The sequence below is a fragment of the Serinus canaria genome, chromosome 6 (assembly GCF_022539315.1).
Source record: "Serinus canaria isolate serCan28SL12 chromosome 6, serCan2020, whole genome shotgun sequence".
NCBI lineage: Eukaryota > Metazoa > Chordata > Aves > Passeriformes > Fringillidae > Serinus > Serinus canaria.
Genome location: NC_066320.1, coordinates 15,483,212 through 15,510,722, shown reverse-complemented (window position 1 = coordinate 15,510,722; position 27,511 = coordinate 15,483,212). Strand labels below are relative to the sequence as shown.

The 27,511-nt window shown below is 42.0% G+C and overlaps 1 protein-coding gene across 29 annotated transcripts in view; it reads right to left on the bottom strand.

Annotated features, from left to right (window-relative positions):
- The window catches only part of SORBS1 (sorbin and SH3 domain containing 1), a 161,695-nt gene that overhangs the window by 7,742 nt on the left and 126,442 nt on the right, over positions 1-27,511 (bottom strand). For 20 of the 29 annotated variants that reach the window (XM_050976179.1, XM_050976175.1, XM_050976187.1 and 17 more), the window contains 11 exons: positions 25,110-25,193; positions 22,297-22,362; positions 21,625-21,726; positions 20,227-20,276; positions 17,285-17,460; positions 13,304-13,389; positions 11,578-11,745; positions 10,088-10,134; positions 8,477-8,591; positions 8,244-8,369; positions 7,017-7,211 (listed from right to left, as the gene is read on the bottom strand). In XM_050976179.1, the coding sequence (XP_050832136.1) occupies positions 7,017-7,211; positions 8,244-8,369; positions 8,477-8,591; positions 10,088-10,134; positions 11,578-11,745; positions 13,304-13,389; positions 17,285-17,460; positions 20,227-20,276; positions 21,625-21,726; positions 22,297-22,362; positions 25,110-25,193 (1,215 nt within the window). Of the gene's footprint in view, positions 1-7,016; positions 7,212-8,243; positions 8,370-8,476; positions 8,592-10,087; positions 10,135-11,577; positions 11,746-13,303; positions 13,390-14,126; positions 15,648-17,284; positions 17,461-20,226; positions 20,277-21,624; positions 21,727-22,296; positions 22,363-25,109; positions 25,194-27,511 lie in introns of all 29 variants that reach the window. The other 9 variants (XM_050976186.1, XM_050976188.1, XM_050976174.1 and 6 more) reach the window with 7 other exon arrangements.

Below are 27,511 nucleotides of genomic sequence, written 5' to 3'. Positions count from 1 at the left end.
ACATTAAGAGCCTAGAAAAGCCCTAAGGCAGCTTTTAACTGTTAGGCAGAAAGACACTGGGACTGCTCAACAGTGCTCTCCCTGCTCCTAGTGAAATTCAGTGTCATCGGTGCAACTGCCCATTGCAGCTCTTGTTTGTGTGTCTTCCACCCATTTCAGGTGGGAGTTAAAGAACTACATAAGGAAAGACAAAGCTAAACAGAACAGATTAATAGACACACAAGACAGACAGACAAATTGGTGTTCCCTCAGAGGAGGGGACACATCAACACTGATGCTCCCACATGTGAATGAAGAACCAAGACCAGGGAGGCCTCCCCAGCCCAGGTGAAACAAAAGGAAAAACCCTGCACACACCAAGCCCAGCTCTGGTGAAAGCAAATGGAAAGCTGGCTGAAGAGCTCTCACAAAGGACACTGAAAAGGCTGCAGAGTGGAGCAGCCTGACCTGAAGGCTGTCATAATCAGTGGAAAGACTCCCGGACCCTGGATCAGAAGTTGAAGGCTGTGTCTACAGCAGAAAAAGGCATTTCCCTTGGAAAACAGGTATCAAAGGCCTGCTGCCTGCTGGGCAGCTCTGCCTTGGACAGCAAGCACTCAGCAGAAACCCTGCTGTGCTGAATCTGTGGAGTAACAGAAAACCACTGGAGGAGGTGTAAGTTTACCTTGAACATGGTGCAAAGCAAGGAACACGCTAGGGGTAGTTGGTCTGTGCTGGAGAACATGGGGTCTGAACATCCACCTCATATGCTCCCCCTCTACCAGCCAAAACAGGTGAAATTACCACTCTGCTGGAGTGGCTCTGTACAAGTGCCAAGGAGTAGATGGGTCCCACCAACATCCCTCACATTGCTGATATGGGGACCCTTGTCCAGCCAGTCCTGCCTTCCCCACCCCACAGCCACAGTCCAGCCCCAGGGCCAAAGCCACCACACTGCTCACACTCTTGCTGGCACCACTGCTGACTGTGACACTGTGCTAATAGGATCTCTGAGTAGAACAGGAATTAGATTGGAAAATTCCTGCAGGTTCCCTGAAATATATTAATTTGATAGGTTATGTTACTCCTTAATAACATATTTTACTAGCATATTGAAACAAGTTATCTCTAAGTTATACTTGAAATACCTTCACATGCTGTGAGGTAATTATTTTTTCTTTTTAGTTTGGACTGTGAAAACAAACAAAAGGGAACTTCAGAACAGTTTAAAGAGTCAATGCAATTTATATTTTTACTTAATGTAACAGGTAAAAACAGAGTCCTTTCACCAGTCCAATACCAAAGGGTGTTAAACCTGCAAAAAAACCTGGGTCAAAATTTTATAACTGGAGAGGTTATCCATAAAGAGAAAAAAACCTAAAATTCAAAATCATAACGTACCTCAAACAGCAGGGACAGACACTAATGGAAGGAAAACCCAAATGTAATGTCTCATTTCCATGTCTGCTAAGTGATTTTCTCATTTGATTAAAATCAGTTGAGAAGTACAGATTTTTGAAAAGCCTCCAGGGTATAACCTAAAGTTCTGCTGAAACCATCAGCCTCTGTATGGATCACACAGATAATGAGAAGCCATTTGCACATATAAATACTACTCTTGCTCCCTAAAGAACTGTGGACCCAGAGCTGAAAATGAGGTCAAGACTACTGCTAATGTCACACATAGTTTTAACTTGACACTGACAATGCTCTGATTGTCAAGGCATATAAAATATAAATATTGACTTGACTTTGACTACAAAGAAAGGTCTTGGGGTTTTACTACAACCAGGTGAAATACCCAAAATAGAACTGTGTGCTAATCATCACTGGAGAGAAAAATCTTTGTCTAAACGTGGCTCTTTGCTCCTGTTCTTTTGGATCACATATATCCAGTGCAAGCACCAGCATGACCAAGCAGATCAGAGCTCAGGAAAAAGGACAACACAGGAAACTTCTGTGGATTTTTAACATGAAGCAGAATAGGTATTCTTTTGGACTCGGATGTTGAAAGTGAAAGGGAAGCAGGAGGTGGTTGTTCAGTAAAAAGTTGCGCAAGCTTCAAGTGGAAGAAAAGGAGTAAAGGTAATAGGAAAATGTCAGGGTTTAAGCTGTCTCTCTCTCTTAATCTAATCAAGAAAGTAAGTGACATTGGCAACTATTTCCCACATTCATCCTATATGACCAACCATGCCTGGTTCACTGATCAAGCTAAAGATTGCTTCCCCAAACCCATCACTAAAAACTCAGTCCAGTTTTTGTTAATTGTGAACTTTCTGTTTCAAATATTGCCATCTTGTGGAAGCTGCCTTGAAGGACTGATGAGGCACCAGCAGATGTAAGCATTGCTCATTCCCACACTCTGGGTACCTCAGACAGCGTGCTGAGGCTGAGCCATGCTGCACAGACCCTACTGCATCCCTCTTTAGAAACGTTTGTAGCTCTCAGCAATAGAGCTGAGAACCTCTGAATCCTGTCTAAGAAGACCAGAGCAGGCCCCTGGCATTGCGGATACCAAGTTGTGTATGCCTTATCCCCAGCTCTGAGATGCTCAAACCTTGAATCCGGATCTCAGGTGGTTAAACAATACCCAAACAAAATTTTCGTGTGATACACCATTCCTACTAAGAAGGCCATCAACACTGCCTTATAATGCAATCAAGCTGTAGGGACTCAAGGTCAGAACTAAGTAAGCCCTGAGTTAATCTTTTGGAGGAACAAATAAAGAGATCCTCAGCTGCTACAAACAAGGAGAAACCTAGGTTTGACCTATGTAGATTTGCAGCAGCTGAAGATTTTGCCCATACTTGCCCTTCTGCACAGCCTAGAAGTAATTTTTCTTTTTTTTAATAAAAATTCTAGCTTAGAGGAAAATTATCTCACCTGTGTAATCAATGAGTTGCTAAATAAGCATATGACAAAACAATGGCATGGCATGGAAACGACTGTAGGTAATGGAAGAGTAATCAGCAAAGATGATTACCTGTGGCTTATTGACTCTGCGTGTAAGTCTGGGTGGTGGCTGTGTTGTGACAGTAGAGGAAGAGAGGGTAGAGGAAGAGAGAGGAGCAGATGAAGAGAATACTTTTGAGTCTGCAGTCTTTTGAAAAAAAGAAAAATTGGTCAGCTTGGCACATACTCTCTTATCACAACCACTGCTAGTGATAAGAGCATCTACTATCCAGTAAATTTGAAGCACACACAGCAACAGTAACTCCATGCAAGGACAAATGCAGTTTCCAGTTGGTTTGTCTGAGCTGACCACCTCACTCTGTTTTAAACATGCAGGTGAAGTCTAAAAAATGCTACTAAAATATATCTGGATGGTAAACAGTACAGTATCAACACAGCTCTCAGTAGACTTCTGGTTATGATTCAAGCAGAAATCAAATTATTTGTCATAAGTTTGCCCAGTGTGAAACATGTCATCTTGGAAACCCTGGTTTCTCATTTTTTAATGTTGGCTAGATGGGGCAGGTCACGGAGGCTATTGCAGTGCATCCAAGACAGTATTTAGAATTCTATGATTTCAAATTCTCCAAACTTACACTCATTGGGGCACTGTAATGTAACTGGGCCGGCTGTAGCCCACCATGTGCCCCAAGGCAATAGAGAGCTACAAAGTAAAGCATATATCCGATACAAAGGGCTGAAGATGCGTTGTAGAAGCTACTGGCGAGTTCCCTCTATGTTTCCTCTAATTGTAACATATGGCTGCATAGAACTGAAAACTCTTGGGGGAAAGCACCAGTAGGTCTAATTCTCTTTTGTGGCTAAAGCCTTTCATATAATTTTAGAAATGAAAATGTAATAACTTCCCCTCAATACATAGATAACAATCAAAACCCCCTTAGTCATGCACATCCCAGACTAAGGTTCACTAAACCATAGGCTCCAGGATCAACAGGTGACACCTTTTGTGATTCTAGGAGCCAGGCTTATGTTTAAAATGCTTTCTGGTCCTTGGTTTTAGGAAAAACCAACAAATTCTATAACGAAAAATGATTCACTGCACGCTGTAAAATCTCTGATTATCAAGAAAATGTCTGTATTCTGCACAGTTGGCCTGTGTGTTGCTTTCATCTGACAGGTCTGGTAATAGCCACTATCTGGGACAATCCCCTCATTAGATGTGACTAATTGTGTCAATCCTGTGTTATCTATTCTAGAATAATTTTTTCTACACTGCTCTTGAGCTCTCTTCCAAAATGGTTTGATCTGCTATAAGAGAATGCCACTGGTCACCCCTGAAAAAAATGTCTTAAGATCATCAAAATGACATGTGGCAACCACTGGCTCTGCTTTGCCAGAGCAGAGCAGCACAAACGTCAACCCACCAGTTAAACAAAAATCAGCGATTCAGAGCAGCACACACACATGCAGAAGTACCTTATTTTCCCCGCTTTGAAACTTTCCTGTATCACCTTTTCTCATGTCTCTTTTCTCTGTTTTACCTCCCTGAACAATAGCCATTAGCTCCTGACACAACTGGTTGTCCTCAGAGGAACCCACAGGTCTCCTTTCTGGACTCGCACGCATGTCTAGTTGGGATGGTTTCAGGCAGCGCTCAACAGAGATCTTGGGGACAGCATGAGCACTCTGCTCAGGGTGGCTGCTGCCCTCTCCTGCCTTTTGGAGCCAGGCTTGGCTGGCACTGGTGTCACGCTGCTCTGCGAGGATGCTTTCGGGGCTCTCCACTGCCCAGCGAGAGGAGTTAGAGTAAGTCACGCTGGGAGAAGGGGAGTCCACAAACTTTTCTTCGTTTTGTGGAGTGGGCTGGTAGAAACTGCGGGCAGAGGATTGAGGTCTGGATGAGGAAGAGGGCAATGGGGATCTAATGGACCTGGGAGTCGAGGAGCCAGAGAGATGAGAATGGTGGAGGCTGACTGTGGGGGAAGGGCTGGCTGCAGCAGAAGGCGAGAGATAGTCAGTGTGAGAGAGGGAGGCTTCAGGCGGAGGAGGCAATGGAGGAGTTATGGCAGGAGTGGTGCTGGGAGACACTCCCACGGTCAGAGCAATCCACTCGGATGTGACCGCCTGCACCTCTGGAGACAAAGCGCGGCGCGCAAAAGGCAAAGGCGGAGGAGTTGGAGTATGAAGCAGCTCAGAGCTGGGAGACTTGAAGGAGACAAAAGCAGGAGAGAAAAAGAAAGAAATGAACAAAAAAAAATAATAAAGGAAATACAAAACCAAGCAAAAGTAAGAGAAGAGAAAGCAAGTGTGGAGAGAAGCAGATCTGTGACCACATGCATCAGTTTTCTATAGATGCTCTGCTGTGTTGGAGACAATGCTGTCCACAGCTACTCCAACCACAGAGTTCAGCCTGCATCTGTGCTGCTAATACCCTTCTCTAGCCTTTGCCAGTATCCAAGAGACAAAACACCCAGTGGCCTCTGACTTCATACCATAAGTCCTTCAGGGAGCAGTTGAAGCCACCATAATGATGGCAGAATGCAGTATTGGACTGGCCTGGCAGCAATAGCTGGGGTCCCAGCAACTCACACTGTGGATCCAGCCAAAATTCACTGCTGCAATGAACTTTGACTTTATCCAACTCTAGCATGAGCAATGCCTTCTCCTCAGGAAGCATGCATTGCAGAAGCTGCATAGGAGAAAGGGATCAAAAAGCCAGCTGTAGCTATTAGCTCTTCAGGTGATTAAAATAGATTCTGTGTTTAAAGGACAGAACACACAACCAAGTCCTGCCTGTAGCTTTTACCACCAGCAGCATTGGTGAGAACAGCTACATTAGCACTTGTCAGACTGTTTTTCAGTCCTCAGCCAAGTCAGGCAAAAAACCAGGGGGAGTACTGACTTTATAGGGGAGGAATAAAAAGAATAGGAAACTAAAAAAAGATGGATATGATCCCTTCCATCAAAGGGAGAAGCTTACAGGGAGCTTGTGGAAGATAGGGAAGAGCTATGGAGAAGCTCCCAAGCTCACAGAAAAGCTCAGCTGACGTCCATTCTGACTGAGGATCCCAAACAAGCAACAAGTTTTTCCTCTTTACACTGTGGCTAAGACTGAAAACACTCCTTTTAGGAAAGATCCAGACAGACAAAAGGCATGAGTCATGGCATCTTTTTTCCTATCCTTTCTGTACCATATATCCCTTCCTCACAATCCCAGTTCTCCCCTTATGTTTCTTGCAGTCTTGACCTTGTTTTGGTCCCATGGGTGAGAAGGAAATGCACCAGAACCTCATGGCCATGACCCAGACATGTATGTTGACCTTCCTCTGGCATTAGTATTTGCAGGATGGGAGCAAAACAAAGGGATTTAGAGACTCACTATCTCCCTGGTAAGTTTGCCATGGCAAACATTCTGGGATCTCCATATAATTACCCGCTGCCATTTTGATTTGTTCTTTGAACTGCAGTATGGTTTGTAGTGAATCTAATAGTCATGGAAGATCCCAGACTGACGTGCTCTCAAAACCTGAGTTCATGTAGCAGCAGTTTCACATAATACAGGCTGTTCTTCTGACCCTGTCCCCAGAAAGCTTGGTCATGAGTTAGATCATACAGGTCCAGGCATACAGCTTAATTCAAGCTGATTTGGATCAATATAATGACTCTTACAGACTTTAGCACTTCTTAAAACCTTACAGACGATGACACTTCTAATAGTCATAACATAAAATTGCCCTCATCACAGTAAAGGTGTGTGAAGTGTAAACACAGCTTCCAGGTGAAGCTGGATCACTCTGGATCACTAATTCATTCCATCTCCAATAGTGAAATTTAATCACATGGCTGTGAACTGCAGCCCTTTCAACCTGGCCTGGATTCAAGCTACATAACAGAGATAAAAAGCTGAGTCTCCAAATCCCCAAATGATCCATTCATTAACCTTTCTGGTAAATGAAACATCACCTCTTTGTGCAGTTGAAGGCTACTGCAAGGAGCACGTCGCTTTATCGCACAAAATTCTAGTCTTAAATACAGCTTTCTTTCAGCTATTGCTTCTTGCACAAGAATGGCAATATCCCACTGTTCTGCAAGGTGTTGAACCTGGCTGCATCTGGTGCTAGTACCTGTGGTGAAGCTGTCATGCTGCGGCTGGGGGAGAGGGACACGGGTGGGTCGGGATAGTCAACGGCGTTCTTGACCACTGGCCGTTTGAGCACCTCCACGTAAGTGACGGGGAAGATGCCTTGGCGACTGGTGCCAGAGATTCTTCCTTCATACCAGTTCTCATCCACTCGTCGAATCAATGTGATCCTTTCACCCTGTGGGAAGGAATAGCAACGTAGTTCTGATTTTAACATGTTTCATCATTCCAAAGCAGATTACATTTTAAATCTTGGTGCAGCTGACCTCAAATAAATGGTGGTTCTCAGCCTATTTCCAATTATCCTAAACTCTGAGTGGGAGTGATATTTTTCAGTTCAGAGAAAGAAAAAATAGCAGATCTTCTGGTACTGACTTGGTCTGTCTGCAGACTCAGTTATGCTCACATTTTCAAGATCCTACTTGCAAAAGCCAGTTAAAAATGGAAGCCAGCAGTTTCAGGCTGACCATGAGACTCTCAGGCATATGACGTGTACAGAAAGTATGCACAGGTCTGCAGTTTAATCTAGGTCTCTCTATGGTCTCTCCATGTTTTGCTGACAAAGTAACTTCCAGATCCTTAATATACACTGCAAGCCTCACCTTCATATATAATTAAAAAGAGAAGACAGAGAAGATCTAATCTGAGCATCAAAACAAAAAGCTGGTCGGGATGGAGAAATTCTGCTACTTAATCTAAATATGGATGACTTTCTTCTGAACAGGCATTACACAACCCCTTCCCATACCTTTACTCTGCAGTCAGTCTAGCCAGTCACTTCAGTACTGCAGAACCTGGCTTGCTCAATGATTTGGCTAGGAGGATCGGGCTAGTGAATCCAGTTTCCTTCTTTTCTAAATCACTGCAAGTGTGTAACTGTGTGGGCCTCCACTGAATCTAACCAACCCGGAAAGACCTGTCAACAAGTATCCAATTTGCCTTGCAGAGCCAAGTTTCCAGCACTCCTGTTCAAAGTATCTTCTCAGCTGGACCTAAGGAAACAATTGGCCCTTCTTGATTCAGCCTACCTGCAACAAAAACTGCAATGCGCTACATAATGACTGTGGATTAAAAACATGGGTGACGAGGAGGAATCCTTCCTGAATACAGAGTCCATTTTATTGGAGCTTCATTTGGAAATTGCAAGTTACTAGTGCTAAAAAACATCATTATGTCTGGATTCAATTAATCAACACAACGGAAGTCCTACCTTTCTGAAGGACATTTCCACTTGGGTATCCCCATTGAAGTTGAACTTAGCAATAGCATCTCCATATTCCAATACTTGCAATGGTAATGGCTTTTTGGGTTGAGCCTTCTCAGCTGGTGGAAGGAACTAGAATGAACAAACAGAATCAGCGAAGTCTCATACATGAAGCCCATAAACTGGTCTCAGGCAGAAAGGGAGAGGACAAAGAGAACACCTGCAAGGAAAGCAGCTACCTCTATGTATGATCGTGGGAAGATGCCAACTCTGCCATGGTGTTCACCTTCGAGCCAGTTCTGGTCAATCTGCTTGTAAATGTAAACAATATCTCCTTTTTGCAGAGGAAGTTCCCTGTTAACAACACAAGCACTCCATCAGAACTTCACTGGAGGAGAACAGATGTGTTCTTTTTCTGTCCAGCAATCCCTAGGTAGCAATGTGTCCATCACCACGTTGATACACATCATGCTCCACCCAAAGCACAAGCTAATTGTTGAGCATTACTTTGTTCATATTGTGATGTGCAAGACTTCTCTTGTTCTTTAGGCATTCTGTTAAAAAAGTTGGCCTGTGAGGGTCCTAATAACCACATGCTCTCCAGAAGCAATGGGGTAAAGCTCAAGTCGAATATGACACTGGCTACTTTCCATGTTGCATATGATGAGCAGCCCTCAATTCAAGTTTTGAAATAGTCATGTCACAAACACCTTCCAAAGAGACATATGATTTTAATCTGAGCTAGTGTGCTAATTAGATAAACATAGTCACATGATGAAGTTGATCCTGCAATGATTACACTGATGGTCAGCCTATGGTTGAGTAGTCACTGACCTCAACTGGGCTAAAAATTGGAATTTCAATCCACAGGCTTCAGTGCTAAAATTATGAACATCTGCAGCTTGAGGAACTGTGGCCAGCTTGTACTATGCTCATAAACTTATTACTTGGGTCTCCAGAGGAAAATAAACAACACAGCCTTTTCCAAGATGATTTTTACAAGCTCTGCTTTACTTTTGTCTGGCACTCTGGTATGTTCTACTCAAGGGACACAACAGCTACACCTAAATCTTCCTCAGTTTTATTACAAGTGTTGGGGAGATGTTATTTAAATTATTACAAATCATCACCTATAGAACATAAAAAATATTCTCTGGATATTAGCTCATTCATGCAGGTCCTTCACTGAATTCTGCTCTTCTTTCTTCCCTCTCTAGCAATATTAAAATGAGAGCTACTCCAGGCTCATGCTGACACAGAGGCTTTCCAGGCCTTTTCTTCACAGCAGTCTTCTCCAAAAAGAACAAGTAGTGCCATGGGATTCACCCAAAGGACCACAACAGGGCTTGGAGGTACAACAATGACATCTGAAACATCTGCTGATGTTTTCGTAGATGCCAGGAGAGCAATAACCACTCTGCACACTTCTTTGTCCTGAATCAGGAAAGTACCGAGCCAGGGGCCCACATGCTTAGAGCTGGGTGTCTGTTTAACTTCTGCCCATGGGCTATTCTGTGCACAGTGAAAAGAAAGGATGCTCTTCTCCTGTGGTTCCACCCACCCACAGGCAGAGCACTCACTTGTTGCAGTAAAGAATGCAGGTTTGTCCATAAAATCATGGGGGATAGAGATGCGCTGAGAAAGAAGACATTTTTCTAAAAGTCCTTTAGATGTTATGATCTGCAAGGTTCATATCACTTTTCCCTACCTTACTATGGACAACTTTGCTTTGGGAACTGGGAAGACACCCTAAAACATGAATCCAATCACATGACACTTCAAAAATGCTGTATCCTAGGGGAAAAAGCAGAGGAAGAACACTCCAGGTTGAAGCAACAAGCTGTACTCACTTTAGTGTCTGTGCTTTAAAGTCAAACTTGGCTCTAGCAGGTCTCATCTGGAGATAAAAAAAAATATCAATATATTAAAATAATAATTAGGTTTTCAACCCTCTTCTGAGGGACTGAGGAAAATCACCCAAACTCTTCTACAGCTAAGATTAGCATGGGGAGGAAATTGAATGCAGGTATTCTGCTACAAGCTTGCGTGCAACTGGTATTACAGTCCAAATATGCTTGATGGGCATCTCCCATCAGGACACAAAGTGCCAACTTCTGGCATAGCAATAATTAGGAGCTCTACAGGAAGCGGAAGTAACAGCAGTCAACTTTTAATGTGACTAACCCTGATGAATGAAAGCTGATCCAGTAACTACAGTTACTGGGGCTCCAAAACCAAATTTCTCTTGACATTTGAATGGAAAAGCAAAATTTACTAGCTGGGAAAAACAGTAGGATATTATTTGATGTGGCTCTTATTATTATCTGGCCCTGCTGAATACTGCAATGTGACCCATGTACTCTGTATCAATTGGTAGGAAAGAGACAAAGGTGAAATGGAAATATGAATAAAATTAGGGAAATGTTTAAAAGAAATCTTCATCGGCTAAAGAATCAAAATGAATGTTGACAGCAGGCCTGGGCTCTAAAAGTTTTACTTGGCTAATTTTCTAAAGGCCACAGAATATTCAGACAATTTTACAGTAATTTTTGGCAACAGAGCATAAAATACAAAGCAGTCATGTTGATGAGGCTCCAGAGCATTTGAAACTAAAGGGCAGACAGGTGTACTCCATCCATATGGTGAGCATCTCACCCACAACCACAGTGCAGCACCTCTGGGGAAACAGACCTGCCGTCAAGAGCCCAGCAGGAATCCATGTGAGGCAGGAAAGGCATTTGGCCATAACACTTGGACACAACATCCAGCCCTCCAGAAAAGTGCCTTGGGCTCATGGAAAAAATATGTACCTCCTCCTTTGTCTCTTTCTGAAAAAGTCCAACCAAGTTGAACGCAGTGAAACATGCTGAGACTTTTTTTCTGAATGTTTCTAAAGGATGTGAAGCATATTTCAAGAGGAGAAACAATGTATTTCTTAAAAACCACAACTATGTGCAGCCGCATGGCCAGGATCAACAAGACATGAAGTTTCTAAGCATAAGGCACAGACAAGAAGACAATGTAGCAATATGATGTAAAAGATGTAGAATGCCTTCGATTGACTAAGTAGCTGATATTTAAAGGCATGCATCACAGGAGGGCACCAGCAATTCTCAGCAGGCATGCTTTAATATATGCAGCTTGGTATAGAGATATCAATTAATTTACCAGGCATAAAAGTCAAAGCAGATCTAAATGAAGCCAGAATGGGAAAGGGGAAGGTGGAAAAAAAAACAACAAACGACATTCTCTGAAGAGCTAATGTCGGCCTAAAGCACAACATTGTGAGAGGCAATTATTGCTTTGGGTCAAGCAGCAGACTGAGGTAACCAAAACAGACCTCTGACCCAGATTTCCTCTTTGCAGTATCGTCTACATTTAGGAGGTCCCCAAATCGTTCATTAGTGATAAACTGATGGTGCGTTGGAATAACCCCTGTGTGCCTTCTAGCGGCAATATCAGCTTCTTCTTGCTCACGTTTAAGCCGTCTCTGGTCCTCTAAAAGTTTCTGCCATAAAATTGCATAAAATGGGCAGTAAATCATCTAGTTAAAGGCATTCAAAAGCTGCCATAAATTTGACTTAAGATTCCTGAGTTCCCTGCAAATAGCTGGGGCTTTGCAGCTCAGTATCAAATATTGTTTCTACTAACTAAACAACACCTTTTCATTTTACAAACACAGAAGGTACATCATCATTATGGCATAACTGAAATCTAGCTCATACAGAGGATGTGATCCAAAGCTAATGGAAGTCAGTGAGGAGTGTTTCCAAGTTTTGGGCAGGTGTTGGGAGCTTCTAAGAAGATTGCTGATAATGCAAAGACCTGATCCAAACCCCCTTCCATCAAAAAGAAGTATCTCTCATTGACTTCCAAGAGACCTGAATCAGCCCCACTGAGTTCTGAGGCACCAAATTCTCCTCAGCCTTGCAAAGAGCTAGGGAGAGTGCCTAACCACATTCTGTTTCTCCCATACTTCTTTTGGGCTCATGTAACACACTTTGTAAAACGAAGTAAATAAACACCTAAAAATTAGTTTGGATTTCTAAAGTCTCTGGCACATTAAATGGAAAAATGCATTCTTGTACATCTGCGCAGAAGGATTCTTCCACCTTCTGGGGCTGACTGTAGGCTGAAGAGTTCAGCTGTGTGCTAACTCATTTGAAACCAGAAGGTCTTACTGAATCCAGGTTTTTTATCTTACGTGAGTTTGCATGCTGCATTTTGGAAGTGGGGGAATTACTAACTTTCAGGGGAGAAGACAGCAAAAAACCATTTTCACACAGGAATTAAGAACAGATTTTACCATATTTCAAAGCATGTATAAACATTATCTGAACTAAAAAAGTTAACACTAAAAGCAAAACTTACGCCCCGCCCCCCACCAGCAAGGGAAATTAGTTCCATCTTCCAGGAAAGCAAGCACTTTATAACTTCTTTAACTCAACTTGAATACACTCAGTGCTGAAAAGTCTATGTGGTTTTCCTATTATTTCAGCTTGTCCCTCTGTTACCCAGCCATCTCAAAAATGACTGCTACCTTCTGTTGACAGCAACTTCAGACACCACAAAGAATTCTAGTTTGCACTGGGGGAAAACTTGCCAATTTCTGATAGCTTAAAACATCTTACACTCACTGCCCAAAACTTGAGGACCACCACAGGAATAATAGTGTTTTCACCAGTTTGATTAATACTGACTCAAGTGGCTTGCATGAAGAACAATTACAGATTACCAATCTTTTTCTGCAAGTATGAGGGTGTTATACAACTTCTCACATACATTTCTAACCATTTTAGGTTACTTAAAGCCTCCATATGTAATTTTGTGTAATTGATAAGAACTATCAGTTTTATTTGAAACAAGCTGAACTGGACTATTCACATTACACAGCAAATCAGTGGCAGAGAATACTGAAAGTAAAACACACTAGTTACTGTTTGTTACTCTAACTTTCAGGACACAGAGCCAAGGACATATAAGCTATCCTTATGTAAGGCTGAATGCTGTATTTCTTGTATGTGGAGCTGCTACTACTGTTATAAAGCCATAAAGGAGGGCATTACCTCTTTATCATCATACCGCCTGCGGAGGATTTCTTCTGGAGTTTCCATGTAATCAACTGGTGCAAAATGCCTTGGTGATTCTGAATCTACTTCAAAACAACATAAGGAAGTTAAAATACACATGGCTTTATCTAGCATAACCAGAAAGGAAAAAAATAAATATTTTTAAACAATTTGTTTCCATTATGACAGTAATGATTCTCAATTGCCATTGACCAAATTGCCAATCAGATGTTCATTATTTAGCCATTTTCATTTTTTTCCCTTTTGGGCTCTACATGTGAACAAAGATCCAAGAACAGGGAGAAAATAATGATACAGGAAAGAGTAAAGACATAGAAGGACTTTGTGAAGAAAAGATTCACTGTCATCAAAGTATGATTTGGTACTTTACTGTTGATAAAAGTTTAAAACACACACACACACACACACACACACACACAACTAGACCTTGAGAAACCACTCCTTAAAGCAAATCATCTGGGTTTGGTATATAATTCCCATGTGTGTGAATTATACAGGACTAGAAATATCTCATGTTGAGATTCTTGCATCCCCAGAGCTGTTTGAGAGATAAACTCAACCTGATGTGATTAGAAATGCAGCGGAAATTGTTTCTCAGAAGTGCAGCTGTTAACGAGCCCTGAACAAAACTGCTCAGCAAGACACGCAGAAGGACATTAGACACACTAGGGGGAGAAAACCAGAGAGTCAGGGAATGTAAAGGTGGGACATAAAAATGCAAGGGTTGTGGAAGAAAAGAGGAGGAGAATGGAAGAAAGAAGACAGATAAAGGAACACCGGTAAAGAACACAAAAACCACCTCCTAGGTACGTCCCAAGTTCACTTTGCGGGTTGTTGTTTGTGTCCAGGCTGTGGTAGAGGGCATATGAAACAGGGTTCCCATTGTTTAAGGAGTCAGGAATGTCAGCCCGGCCCATGAAGCTATCCCGGCTAGATCCCATGGTGGGGAAGTAGCTAAGCCTCTCCACAATGTCAAAGGAGGACAGGCGCCTGGGAGCAAGAGGCCCGCTTCTGCAGCAAGGGTGGTGCTGGGAGTGGTGACTCTTGTTTCCTACACTCCCCTGCAGCTCTATGGGGTCATCTGGGTTCTCAGGGCTGGGCACTGCCAGGCTTGCCAGGCAGTCTGGGGGTGGAGTTCTGCAGGATTTGTGCTGGAAGGGCTTTTTCAATCGGAATGGGAGCGGGCTCATTAGGTAGACATTTCTGGGGAGCATGTGCCTGTCCCCATAGATATCCCCTTTGGAATCAGGGTTCCTGGAGACCTGCTGCTGTTCATGCCTTCGGATGGTAGTGAACCTGGTGTAGGAAGCTGGACACGCGCCTTTGCATCTGTTGGTTTTATGCTTCTGAGGCCCATTCAGGTTGCTGCTGCTGCTGCCACTGTCATTGGAGGCATTTGAGAGAAGATCTATCTCATCAGTGCAAGCTGAAAGTGTGTCCATAGGGATAACATCACTGACATCCGAAGCCGTGTCTTCCACATTGCTGCAGGAGCGGGAGGATTTATCTGCAAAGCCGGCAACATCCTTTTCTTCTTGGTGTGCTTTTGACAAATCCAGAAGAATCTCTGCAGAGTATGCAGCACTCAGGCAAGTTTTAGACTGAAGAGAGGTTGTGGGTTTGTTTTGCCCAATGGAAAAGTCAAGTGAGGGCATTGATCGGGATCTCTGGATCAGCTGCTCAAAGGCACTGATACGGGAGGAAACAGTGTCTTTGGGGATCTGCTCTGAATCCTCTCGACTAAGGCTGTGCTCAATCCTGTCCTTTGCTTCATTCTCAAACTGAGATGCAATATCCTTCACGCTGCAGGAGGAAACTGTGTCCAAATGGATCCTGGACCGGTTGATCTGGTGCATGTCTTTATAGAGTGTTGTAAACTCCACCCCACTCTTTCTGGAGGCAGCAAACAGGTAGCCTTTCCTAGAGTTGGCGCCATACTCCTGCAGGCTCATGGTACTGCCAGATTTAATGGCATACTCTTGCTTCGACTTCATAAAGATGTTTTCTATGCTTTCCCCTATGTCTACCATGAAAGCCTTTTTATTATCAAACAAGGCAGTGGAGCTACGAAGGTTTTCGCAGCTTTGAGCTTTCTCATGAGCCAGCAAGATACCCGTCTTGTCCTGCACAAGAACAGCTGGAGCTGCTAGTTTGGGTTTGAATTTAGAAGGGAGGATTTCAGTAATGCAGGCTTTGGCAGCTGATAAAGGCTTCTTATGTTTACATGCGTGACCTAACATACTGGTATGACTAGCATTAAAGGTTCGGCTATTAACTGAAGAGGGTGCAGTCATATGAGCATTCCCACCTTTACGATCCACTGGTAAGCATGCAGAATAAAATAAATACAACCTGTTAGCTTAAGTGCTAGAAAGCTATTGAGAAAGGAGAAAGAACATGCTTGGATTTCATAAAATGCACCTTAAAGAAACAAAATTCCAAAACATAAAGTAGGAAGAAACTGCAAAACAAGCCACGCTTAGAGGAGTAGGTGAAGTGCTGTTAACGTTTCTAAAATGAGAGGCTTGGCCAGAAGCAAATCTGGAGCACTTTTAAGGTACCCTCCTAAAAAGTGCTAAGCATCATGAGCTTCCAGGGAAGCTGTGGCACCATGGAAAAGGGCAGCTGAACTCTGGGCAGGATCAGGGTGTCAGCAAGAATGCAGAAACACTAACATTGCAAAAATGGCTTAATACCAAGACTAAAATCACACCTACTATGGTCTCACCACAGTGCTTGCCAAACAGTTTATTCCTGGGAGGAAGAAAACAATCAGAGGCTGACTGTGCTAGCACAAGCACACCACATCAGCTGACCTCGCCCAAGAGATGACTGCTTAGAGCTTCCCCATACTAGGAATAAGCTGAGTGTCCTTCAGACAATGTGGCTGGCCATGGCCGCATTAAAATTGAAAGGGTCAGATTAGGACATTGGGGTTTTTTTTGCTTTTTTGGGGGTTTTTTGGGGTTTTTTTTTGTGTTGTTTTTTTTTTTTTTTAATAGGATTCAGTCTGGTTTCAGCTTAGACTGCAGTTTTCAGGTCTGTTTCCGATTTGAGTTCAAGTTTAAATGTCAAAATAACCATTCAGGTTCAATTGCAGTTTGGGGAACAGTTTGAACAGATTTTTTTGTTCAGATCCAGTTTGACTCCCTGCCCTACAGGCCTGACAAAATGCTGAAAAACAGCTGGAAGATGGAGACAGAGAGACCTTTTTGGTATGATGTACTATTTTTAGGGAGAGCAGTTCAGAAACCCAGCACATTCCTTCTCCAGTCCTCTCCCCATCTCAAGCCATTTTTAGGTTGAAGTTGGCTCAGAGATACATTCCCCAGTACAATTCCCTGATGGGAGTCATGCTTTTCCTTGTCTCTTTTAGAGAGTCTGCAACAGGGGGAGGGAAGAGGAGGAGATTGGTCTCTTCTGGCTCACATTCCTGGAGCCTGCAGGGCTGGTTTGGGCAGCAATTGCTGGTTCAGTGTCAGTGCATTCTCTGCACAGCCCTGGCAGGCAGGAGGCTGTGCATGACAGGGCACCAGCTACACCAGGGTAGCCAGGCCAGCAGACTGGTGAGGCCTGCTGAGATACTGCTGTGGGAAGAACAGAAAAGCCAGGGAAGGGCTCTAGAATGGCAAGGCAGTGGGAGCAGATGGATAGCAAGGCCAGGCTAAGCAGCCTTGAGGAAGAACATGAGTGTGTGGGCTATGGCTGAGGTGCTGAATGGAGGGAGATGATCTCTCTTGAGAAGAGGAACCTGGATCAGTTAAAGGCATCATTAAAAATATTGGCCATTGTGGTCTGAGAGAAAAAAAGAGGGAACACTGGGGATGGCAAACAGGAAGGATAGCAAAAATCTCAACTGGCTTGAATAGGACTCTAAACCTTGCAACAGTTTGCCCATATCACCTGGCTTTTGACACTTTGCAGAATGGAGAAGAGGTTAATGTTCTAACCACCCACCTTTTGTGGAAGCAGAACTCGAAGGTCGCTTGAGACCACTCAGCCCCTGGAATGGGATATCTCCACCTTCCAGCACACTCTTGTAAATCTGCCTTTCATTCTCCAAGGCAGCAGGGTCCCCCACAGCTAGCTCTGACTCCCTCTTCACTGCATGGTAGTTGGGTGAATAAGTGGAGCTAGAATACATAACAAAAAGGAGAGGGACACCAGGAGGTCACACCTGTTTGCTGAGAGCTTCATGTAAAGTAAGAGAAAACCACACTTGTGAACACAGAATAGACTGTGCATGAAGAACTGGTGCTGATGAAGAGGTTATGAATACATTGCAATAGTGTTCTGCATTTGGTACTACCAAAGCATCCTCCACTTGAGGGAATTCTCCAGTCTTAGTCCCCCTGGAAAAAGGCAGCAGGAAAGTACTCCTCTATTTTACAGATGAGACAACAGCCACAGAGTTGATACATGATTTCTTTGCAGACACAATGAAATTTATTGGCTACCTGGAAGTACACAAAACCTTCCAGCTTCCAGTTCTCTCTCCTTAAACATTAGCCATGCCTGTCCCATGCTTACAAAGCACAGCTGCTCAGGGGGTCATCTCACCCAGTTGAGCCTCCCAGTCAACACTACAGTTCAAGATTCCCTGAACAGTTTCTGAAGCCCCTCAGTGAGGACTATGCAGAGAAGCTATAGTAAGGGATATAGATTTAACACTGTTTTAATTGTCAGAGAAATTCCCAGATGTACACAGTTCTGTTCAGCTTTGTCAGAGGATTCCCCTACAGGGAATAAAAAATCCTGAACTTTAGGTCTACTATGCATATATACAAAAAGAATGGTGTTAGAATTAGTACAATTTTAATTTCTTAGGTTTCTAAAGACTGGAAATGTATTGCAAATCCCCTTACTAGTCATGAACCTAAGCACATCTGATTTCTAGATTTCCCTATTTTCTCTCCAAAAGAATAACTGACAATGCCATGGTATAAATTGCCTTTCCAGGTGCAAAAAACTTACTAAGCAATAAGGCAGACTGTTTTCCTAAAAGCTAAGCTAAACTGATACCAGTTCTTGTGCTCAACCAGGCTCTTCAGAATAAGATGGACTCTCACACAAAGCTACTCTGAGGCCAAAGCATGACTGCTGGAAAATTGGAAAAAATAAAAATACACAGATTTTCCAATTAATAGAAATATTTGACATCCTGATGTACAAGAGTGTTTCAAATTTATGAGAATTTGGAAATGTTTGTGGTTATATCTGTTTGCTGTGGATAAATTTGCACATGTATCTGTTTAGTTTGGATAAATGCTGTACTTCTGGGGTAAAGAGAAACCTTTAAACACATCAGAGGACTGGCTATGGAGGTGGAATTACACAGTGTCTGGATCACAAAGATGACTTTAGTTTCCAGGCAAGGAAAACCAGGTCATATGCAGTCCCATAAATTACTTTCTGGAGGAAAAGCTCTTAAAAAACACCATGAAAGAGAAAGTGAATACTGTCAGTTTTTCAACCTACACAATGTCCAAACAGACCCACACAGCTACAAAGCTATTGTTCATCAGGGATATCTCTTTGATAAAAAGTGCATCTCTTTGTCAGGTACCTGAGGAAACCCAGCCAGTTGCTGCAGGGAATAATGATTATCCTGAGGTTAGTTGTTAGCCTAGTGGTTAAAAAACAAAGGGTTAAAACAATCGTCCTTTGGGACTAAACATGGGGGAGATAGAGGAGGCATCTGGTGAATCTCTTTACTAGCTGCTCCCTTATTCAGGCCAGCAAGCAGTACTGCATTGGAGCCCAAGCAGCCTACAAGGGCAGGGAAAAATGTGCAACCCTACTGGGCCTCACTCTTGTGTCCCATTTCCAGCACACTCAGCTTGCTTTCTCTCCACTGGCATTCCTGAATGCTTTGTGTGGCACAGATAGTGCTGCCATGAACAGAAACCCCACCAGTTGCTTGCAAACATATGATATTTATGCTAATATCTGAGATTTCCATTTATTTTATTGCTCTCTTCCTATCAAAATGAAACAGCTGCAGTGGTTGTGTGGGTTTCCCAGCAGAATGAACACAGACAGAAGGAAACTGGGTTGAAAGAAGTACAGGAGACCTCTAAGGCCCCGGAGGGGCAGTGAACACACATGGTATTAATGGACATCTGGAGGAGAAACTGCCTTTTTTAGCAAACCATCCTCATAGAGGGGATCACTGTGCCTATGGACATGGAGTATTCAGTACAATTACAAGGAGCAGTAGGCTCACAGGAGGGGCTGGCTCTGTGGCTCAAATAACTCAGGGTAACTCAAGTAACTCAACACAGCTCAGCATTTTGTGCATGTGTGCTCCTCTTCTAAACAGCAGAAAAAAAACCAATTCCATGCACAACTAATTTACACAGAATATACTGTTCATTACATATTCTGCTGAAAAAGCAATGCCCAATAGATCTTTGAGAAGTATTGTTACTCCTACCACTGTTCCCTTCCTGTAGGCTGGAAAATTACTGCCTTTCATCAACTGCATCCATCTGATCTGGTGCACATAACATGGACTATCTATCAGCAGCCAACCTATCACACATGTGTAACCAACAATTTTTGTGTATTCCACACAATAATGATACTTGCATCACTATACAGTCAATTTGCAAAATTCATCAGATGAAGTTAAAGGTCTGTTAATTTTTTTAAAGCCACTGCCTAGCACAATCAGCAAATCTTACTTAGACAATTCAATCAGTCATATAATCACTTCAAAACACATTCTGGATCAAAAAACAAACAGTGTACCAGGACTTACCCTAAAGCACACACATAATTCTTATGGAACATGCATTTGTCTATATCCATCCCCCAAACATTTCCAATGCCCAACATCCTGTCCTACACTACCTCAGATTTTAAAAGAGACATCAACAAGCAAATGAAAAACTTACTAGGAAGAATGGTCTGTGGAAGTTTCCAGAGGAGTAACACCTGCTGTATTCTGCAAAAGTCCAAACAAAGGAGTCATTGATATGCACTTACATGTGAGGAGAAAGAAAAACGCTTGCTTAAGTAATTTTCCATCTATTGCTTCAATATTAGCCTATAGGAGACATTGAGGTATAAATCTAAATGCAATTTAAGCTGTCAATGTCTTTGCAGAAAAGCAACAATTTTCGTGAGTTCCTTCAGGGCAGTGACAGGTTTTTAGCACAGCCGATGCCTTTTCGCAGTGCCTATTCTTTTGTCTGCAAATGAGTCATTGTGAATAAAGCCAAAAGCAAGAAGAGATAACCAGCTGGGCCATGACCAGGAGACACATGCTCATAATTATTTCCCCAAGCTTTCCCCCAACCAGTCACTGCCCGCCTTTGCTTTAAAGGTGTATTACATTTCTGCAGCACAATACATTCCTCAGCGTTCAAAAAATATCAAAGCTCTAAAAAGAAAAGCAACATTTCAGTTCAGTTTCCTTACTTAAGAGAAGCAATGCCAGCTGCACAGGTTCAATAGCAAAAGCCAGTTCTTAGCCGCTTGCTTTAAATCCATCTAACGCTTCTTAGACATGTTATTTAAAAATTGAAGGCAATTTTAGAAGCAATTCTCTACTTGGTGTCCCCTCATCTATGTGAGGATTTCTATCTAGGAAGAAAAAGCAAATCTTGGGTTTGAAAAAGCAGCTTTTCCAAGTCCTGGTGAAATGCCGCAGCTTAAAAAAAAATCAGCAACAGGAAAAAAAAAGAAAAAAATGGCGTGTTACCAATTAATCTATCATTTCATGTTTCGAGTGCTGCAGACCCTCGAAGCAGCAGCAGCAGCTGACCTGCCCTAGAAGGCCATGGCAAGGTGCAGCATAAGGAAAATTGCGTAAAATCTCTCAGGAATATCCAAAATCTTGGGTAGGCGTGAGCTCCAAGCAGAGAGCGGGGCTTGTAAGAAGGGAGAGTAGATGGCAACACGCTTGAAAGGCACAAGATGATGACGTGACACGCCAACCAAGAATTTTAAGCTGATTGCTGCTGCTGCCTATTCATGTGAAAAATAGAGAGGGTTTTTTTTGCAGACACTGAATGCTAAACCTGAAATGGGGACTGGGATGGGGGTGGGGGCAGCTGAATGCAGACGTGGTGGTGGGGTGAGAGATGAAATCACTGTATCTGAAATGGATTTCAAGCTGGATTCTCAGCATCACATTCTATTATTTCTGACAGCAACACAGCAAGCCATGCAGTCAGAATGCTCAGAACCATTATTTATCCCAACCTCATTTAATAATCATCCAGCAGTGAATAGATTAGAGCAGAGAGTTTGGAAACGGGGATTGGCAGCATGAAAAGAATAGGAAATACCTTCTGTGGCTTTTTATGTGGTGCTTTATAAAGCTTCTCCATTTTTTCTAAATCTGCCTCTAACTCAGTCTGGTAGAGGTAGAGGTCTTTTTCTAGATCACTCTGGTTAAAGAAGGAGAAGAAGAATGGGAAAACAATGCTTAGGGTTAGGGGAAACCAAAGGAATGTTAATTTTGAAAAAAAAAGAGAGCCTTTTTAATTGAAAAAGAGGAGGGTGGTATGGACAATACACAGAAAATCACTAGCAACTAATCATGTTTCAATCATTATAGAGAAAATAGTTATAGGCAATTAACATTAAAATCAAGAGATGTATAGGCCTGCTAGAATCTATTTCTACAAACCATAAAGTTATAAAACCCACCTGTAAAGAAAAAAAAAAGATACTGTAATAATACGCAATATGCTGTTAGTACAATTATCATTGCAAGTCAAGATAGCAAAACAACCACTCTAAATTATGGCTGATTATGATTTAAGAATTGTTTATTAAATCAATTTACTAGCTACTTAATTGTTAGGCTAATGAGCTCAAGCCCAATTAGAAAAGAAAATCACTCACAAGCACACAAAACCCAAGCAATGCTACAAGAAAAAAAACCAAAAGAAAACCACATACACACATATATACGCGCTAGATGCTGTAGTGCAACGTACGTGAGACACAATTACCTTTCTATCCTCTCTAGTAAGGATAGAGCAATCTCCAGGAGTATAATCCCAAATCTTTTTTGGAGGCTGATGGAAAGCAGAGGAAGGAAATGAGGAAATGAAGATAAGGAAAGACATCACAGAGAATATGGAAATTGGATTAGAACAGAGGGGAAATACAATAGGGAATTTGCATCAACACTGAAAAGAAATTATAAAATAACAACAAACCACAACAGAGAAAGAGAGAGAGAAAGAGGGATAAATCTGCTATAGCATAAATACCAAGAAATCATGGGGGGCAAATGGGAACATGCAGTGTGGAAGGAGCTGTTTTCAATAATATTTTCAGTAATTTTTTTTTTTGCAAGGTGCTCTATGGGATTTTGGACTCTCTAAGGGTGCCCACAGCTGTTGGTTAAAGCATTCCTAACAACAAAAAAAAAAAAACCAAAACAAAAAACAACCCAAAACAAAACGGGGGAGAGAACCACATAGTCATAAAAAGCATTTGTTTTGCTCATTCTTCTCTTCAAAAGGAAAGGGTAAACCAAGGGCCTTTGATAAAGAAAAGGGAAAATCTTTCTCACTTCCATCAGTGTATGAATACATACCATGTGAACAAATGGCTGATTTTCCCGTGGTGGCATTGTGGGGCAATGAGAATGCAGAGTTATTTTTTATTTCACTGGTTTGGGGGTTTGTTTGTGGGGATTTTTGATTGACAGAGTGGGACACGAGAAAGTTTGGGAACTAACTATTTCAAATTCATCCTACAGCTGAAAGGGCTGATTTCAAAATGGATTTTTTTTCCTGTTTGGATGAACCTGTAAGTATCAGGCAGGATTATTCAGAGTAAAAGACTGGACTGGACTACCATTACTGGAATGAGCAAAGCTACAAGAAGCATGTTCTTTGGGCTGTGGCAACAAAGCTCAGAAAAGGCTTGCCAGCTACAAGTCTGAGATGGCATCCTGAACTCAAGTGCCTGACACCAATGCACCATTTCCAGAGTTCCACATTAAGGAATGGGCACAGCTCTTGGGGAGCACGGCTGCATGGCTTCAGAACTGAAGCAAGTTCAAGGCAGGCCTTATAAGAGAGCAGCACTTGACAAAAGTGCCCTGAGCAAGGTGGGGAACTTGTCACCAGAACAGATGGTCTGCTGAACATGAGACAGATTGCCCTGAGATACCCTCTTCTGGAATAAGGCCAAGGTGCATGACTAAAAGCACAAATCCACACTTCTAAAGTATGGGTATACCCCCACATGTAGAAAGGACCAAGGGCATAAATGCTTTTCTTTCTTTGACATGTGTTCCATTAACTCACACCAACTCAAAGGACCACAGAGATGACAAACTTTTACTCACTGCAAAAGCAGATGTCTATTAATTACATGGCAACAAAGATAAACAGGTTTCTTCCCACTGTGGAAACCTTAAACCATGACAAGTTGTGAGGAGTTAAATCCTTACATTGACAACACTTAAAAGCCTCACCGAGGTGAGATTTGTCTGACTTTTACTGCTTGAACATTAGGAGGTCTCATCTCAAACACTGCTGAAACTTCCTTAGCTTAGGATGGAAGGTCCATAGCTATAAAACATAGTTTTCTATGAAAGACTGAACTACTGAACCACTGCACACCCTTGCTTTCCAGCAAAAATTACACTATTTTTATGATGTGACTGAGCACACAACTCCAGGTAGCGACATTCTGTGCAGAGGAAATTTGCCACTTCTGCCAGAACAAAGACTCGATTTAAAGGAAATCTACTCTCTGGTGTCCATGTGCAGTTGCCTTTGAAGACAGTACTGAACCTTAAAAAATACTTCTTTGTGTACTTTGTTGTAGACACATGGAATCTCAGCAGCACTCAAAATTTGTGTGTGTAGGCTTTTGACTATTGACCTCAAGGGGGAAGCAGAAATCAGAAACCATCACTATGTTTGAATATGTGTGAAGGCTGATACTGACCCTCTGGTGCAGTAAGAGTAGCTTATTAATCAGTATTTAATAATTAAATTAATAGTGTTTAATCAGTAAGAACTAGGCCATAAAATGCTTTAAAGTCACATTTTTTCCCAGTAGCCATGACCACTGATGTGTTCCCTCCATCAAAATGTTCTTTGTCCTATTGAATAATTAAGCTTTAGTTCATCTTTTCCAGAGGGGAAATCAAGGGTTTTTTTCTCTCTCCACACATAGCAACACAGCTCCATTTGAAAAGAAAGAAGTTCTCAGACTCCTTTGGTTTCAGGGAAGGGCAAGGGCTGTTCAGCACAGGCTAGTGCCCCCAATTTTATGCAATGGGCAGCTATATGCATAAGGAAATAAGCAGGAAACAAGGTCATGATCTGTTTATAGAGAGCTGGAAATTACTGATCTACAGTTTACAAGCCAGGGTCAGGAATAAATAATTCTCCTTGACTTAAAGCTACCTATCAGCCATCCTAGATCTTGTTAGGCAGAAGGACAATAAGGGCTTTGAATAAGGACTTTTAAGAATGAGAGCAGGATATTATTTCTAACATTAACAACAAAAATGCAGTTTGAACTATGGTGTGTGAAAAAATATTACCTTGTTGATACATAGTGCTGGAAGGTGGGGAATGTTTGTAAATTGCTTCAAAACACTAAAAGTGGCCACAGAACAGCTGCTTTATGTTAGTACCAGGATGACATTATGTACAATCACATCTTTAAATGAGTAAGGCAGCTGTTTCAGATTTAGGGCCTAGGAAAGAGATGTGACAATCATAAAAAAAAAAAAAAAAAAAAAAAAAAAAGGCAGGTTGACTTCATTGGTCATTGCAACTATCAAACTTACCGGTTTCCCAAACTCCAATTCCGAAAAGAATTTATACCAAGGTTCATTCTTTAAATCTATCTCTTCTGGGCTTATATCCCGAGTCTAAAGGAATTGGTGATAGGGGAATGGAAGAAAGAGAAGGATAACATTATGCAAAGAATACACGGAAAGGGACTGTTAGAGATGCAGATCCTATGGCTTCCATTTAAAAATGTAGATATTTAGCCTTATACTTTGGTATTTCTATTGCATGTTTCTCATAAAGGCCACGAACTGCTTTCAAAACATCAGTTAAGACCAATAGCATAATTGGGACCAATATGAATATGAATGAATCGCATTTTCCAGGTCAGGAGACCCACAAAGAGAGAGAGAGAATATGCAGCTTGCCCAGAGTCACAGGGAGACTCAATGGAAGAGCAGAGAGTCCAGCAGTCTGTCAGTCCTACTGTCAGACACTTTTATCAAGTCAAAAGCTGCATATACTTTATTATTATTATTTTTTAAAGGTGCATTTGGTTAAAAAAAGAGCGACTCAGTAAGACCTGAATCAAATACTGCATCTTTAACAGCACATGAACATGTGAGAAACCCTGTTCTATACACTGCAAACAGAGTGGAAGGTGGTTTTCTAAACCATACAAGACACATGTCAGAGAGAGCACACCCTGAAAGACCTCTGAAAGGATGGATAGAGTGACAATATTACATGTTTCTTCACAAATAAATGTTAGAGTATCAGACAAAACTACAATGAAGAAAAATCAGACAGGACAGAAAACAGTACAGCTGAAAAAGAAATTCCCTTTCATTCATACCATCTGTCTTAATGAAACAAAAAAAAATTGAAATAGTTGTAGCTGTTGGAAAACACTCCTGGTGTAAGAGGATAAGAGAATAAACGTCCATTGCTAAAGCTTCTGAGGTACCACTCTCCAAAAGTGTGAGATAAAAGAGATCTAGCTAATTCTTGCATTTCAGTATACCTAGTCAAAGGCAGAGTGGATCTCTGTGCATTAAAAATATACACACATAATGTCTGCTGTGCAGGGAAGATCCCAAGTGCTCCATCACAAGGAAGAAGGAGCCCCACAGATGCACAATGTCCTCATGGAAATCATCTTGTGATGGGGTTACTGAGGCAGTTAACAAAAGTGCTGGACTTGGATGTCCCATAGTCATTAGCACCACAAAAAAAAAGCTCTAGGAAAAGAGCTCAGGATTGATGCTGAATGAGAGGCAATGCAAGATAAATAGTTACATCATGTTTAATGCCTGATGGCCTGGAGAATGATTTGGCTATTTCTTTAAGGCACAAAGGAATCAATACCTCTCTTTTTTATTTACTGCACTCCAACTAAAAGCACTCATCTTATATAACTGTGTTTACATTAAAACAAAGCTCAGTGATTTCAAAAGCAGGCCATCCCTTGCCCTGAAATGGTTTTGGGTTGGGATTCTGATAGTCACAGCTGTGGGTGTGATTACCAGGAGACATTCACAAATCTCCTGCACCTCCCTGTAAGATGCAGTCACTAACCACTATGGTACTGTTATACTTAAGGAGACTGATGGAGACTGTGAGCTACTATTCCAAGGCCTTCTTTCTTCTCTGTCTATGGCTTCAAATTAAAGCTCACAAAATAACATTGGAAGTAACATAGCTATCACTTTCATCTTGGTTTTGATGAGCTCTGTACATAAAATGTTTTTCAGTTATGCTGATGATGGTACTGCTTGTGGCTTTTAGACTCTGATTCCACAGCTCAGTTCAGTACCTGATGAAGTCTGAACATGTAAACAGTGCCACTGGTGATGACAGACCTTTTGCAAATGCTTAAGTACACAGATGAAGCCGGCCTTTTGCCACAAGTTTTAATCTTGTCCGTTTACCGTGAGACAAAATTGATGTTTAAGTCAGCAGAAATCTGGTTCCAGGATGGATTGCAGGAATGGAGGTGTCATACCATGTTCAAACCACTCCTCACTGGCACTTCTCTAATGGGCTGAGCCAACACCCAGTGGTATCAAGAGGGAGTCATCCACCGCCCATTGCAATATGAACTAGGACCATGCTCCCATCAGGAGCAACTTTGTTGAAGTCAATGAAGGGACACAGGTGTGAAAAGAAGTTGGTTGCAGCATCTTCAAAAAGTGATGGACCTTGATTACACTTGGAAGGAAAAAAGAAAACCCACCAAAATACTAAGGAGAAGCATCAGGTCCCACAGACTTGATTCTTACATTCCCATTGATTTAAATTGCTATTCACTCTGGTGTAAAATCCTAGACAGGTTTTTCAGGACTATTCCTTTATCTATTCCATGCATGGATCAATGTCTGAGCTGTTAAGGTACAAAGTCCAGTTTACATTTGGAAACTCACGTCCAATTAGCAGTTCTAATTGAATCCTTCAAATT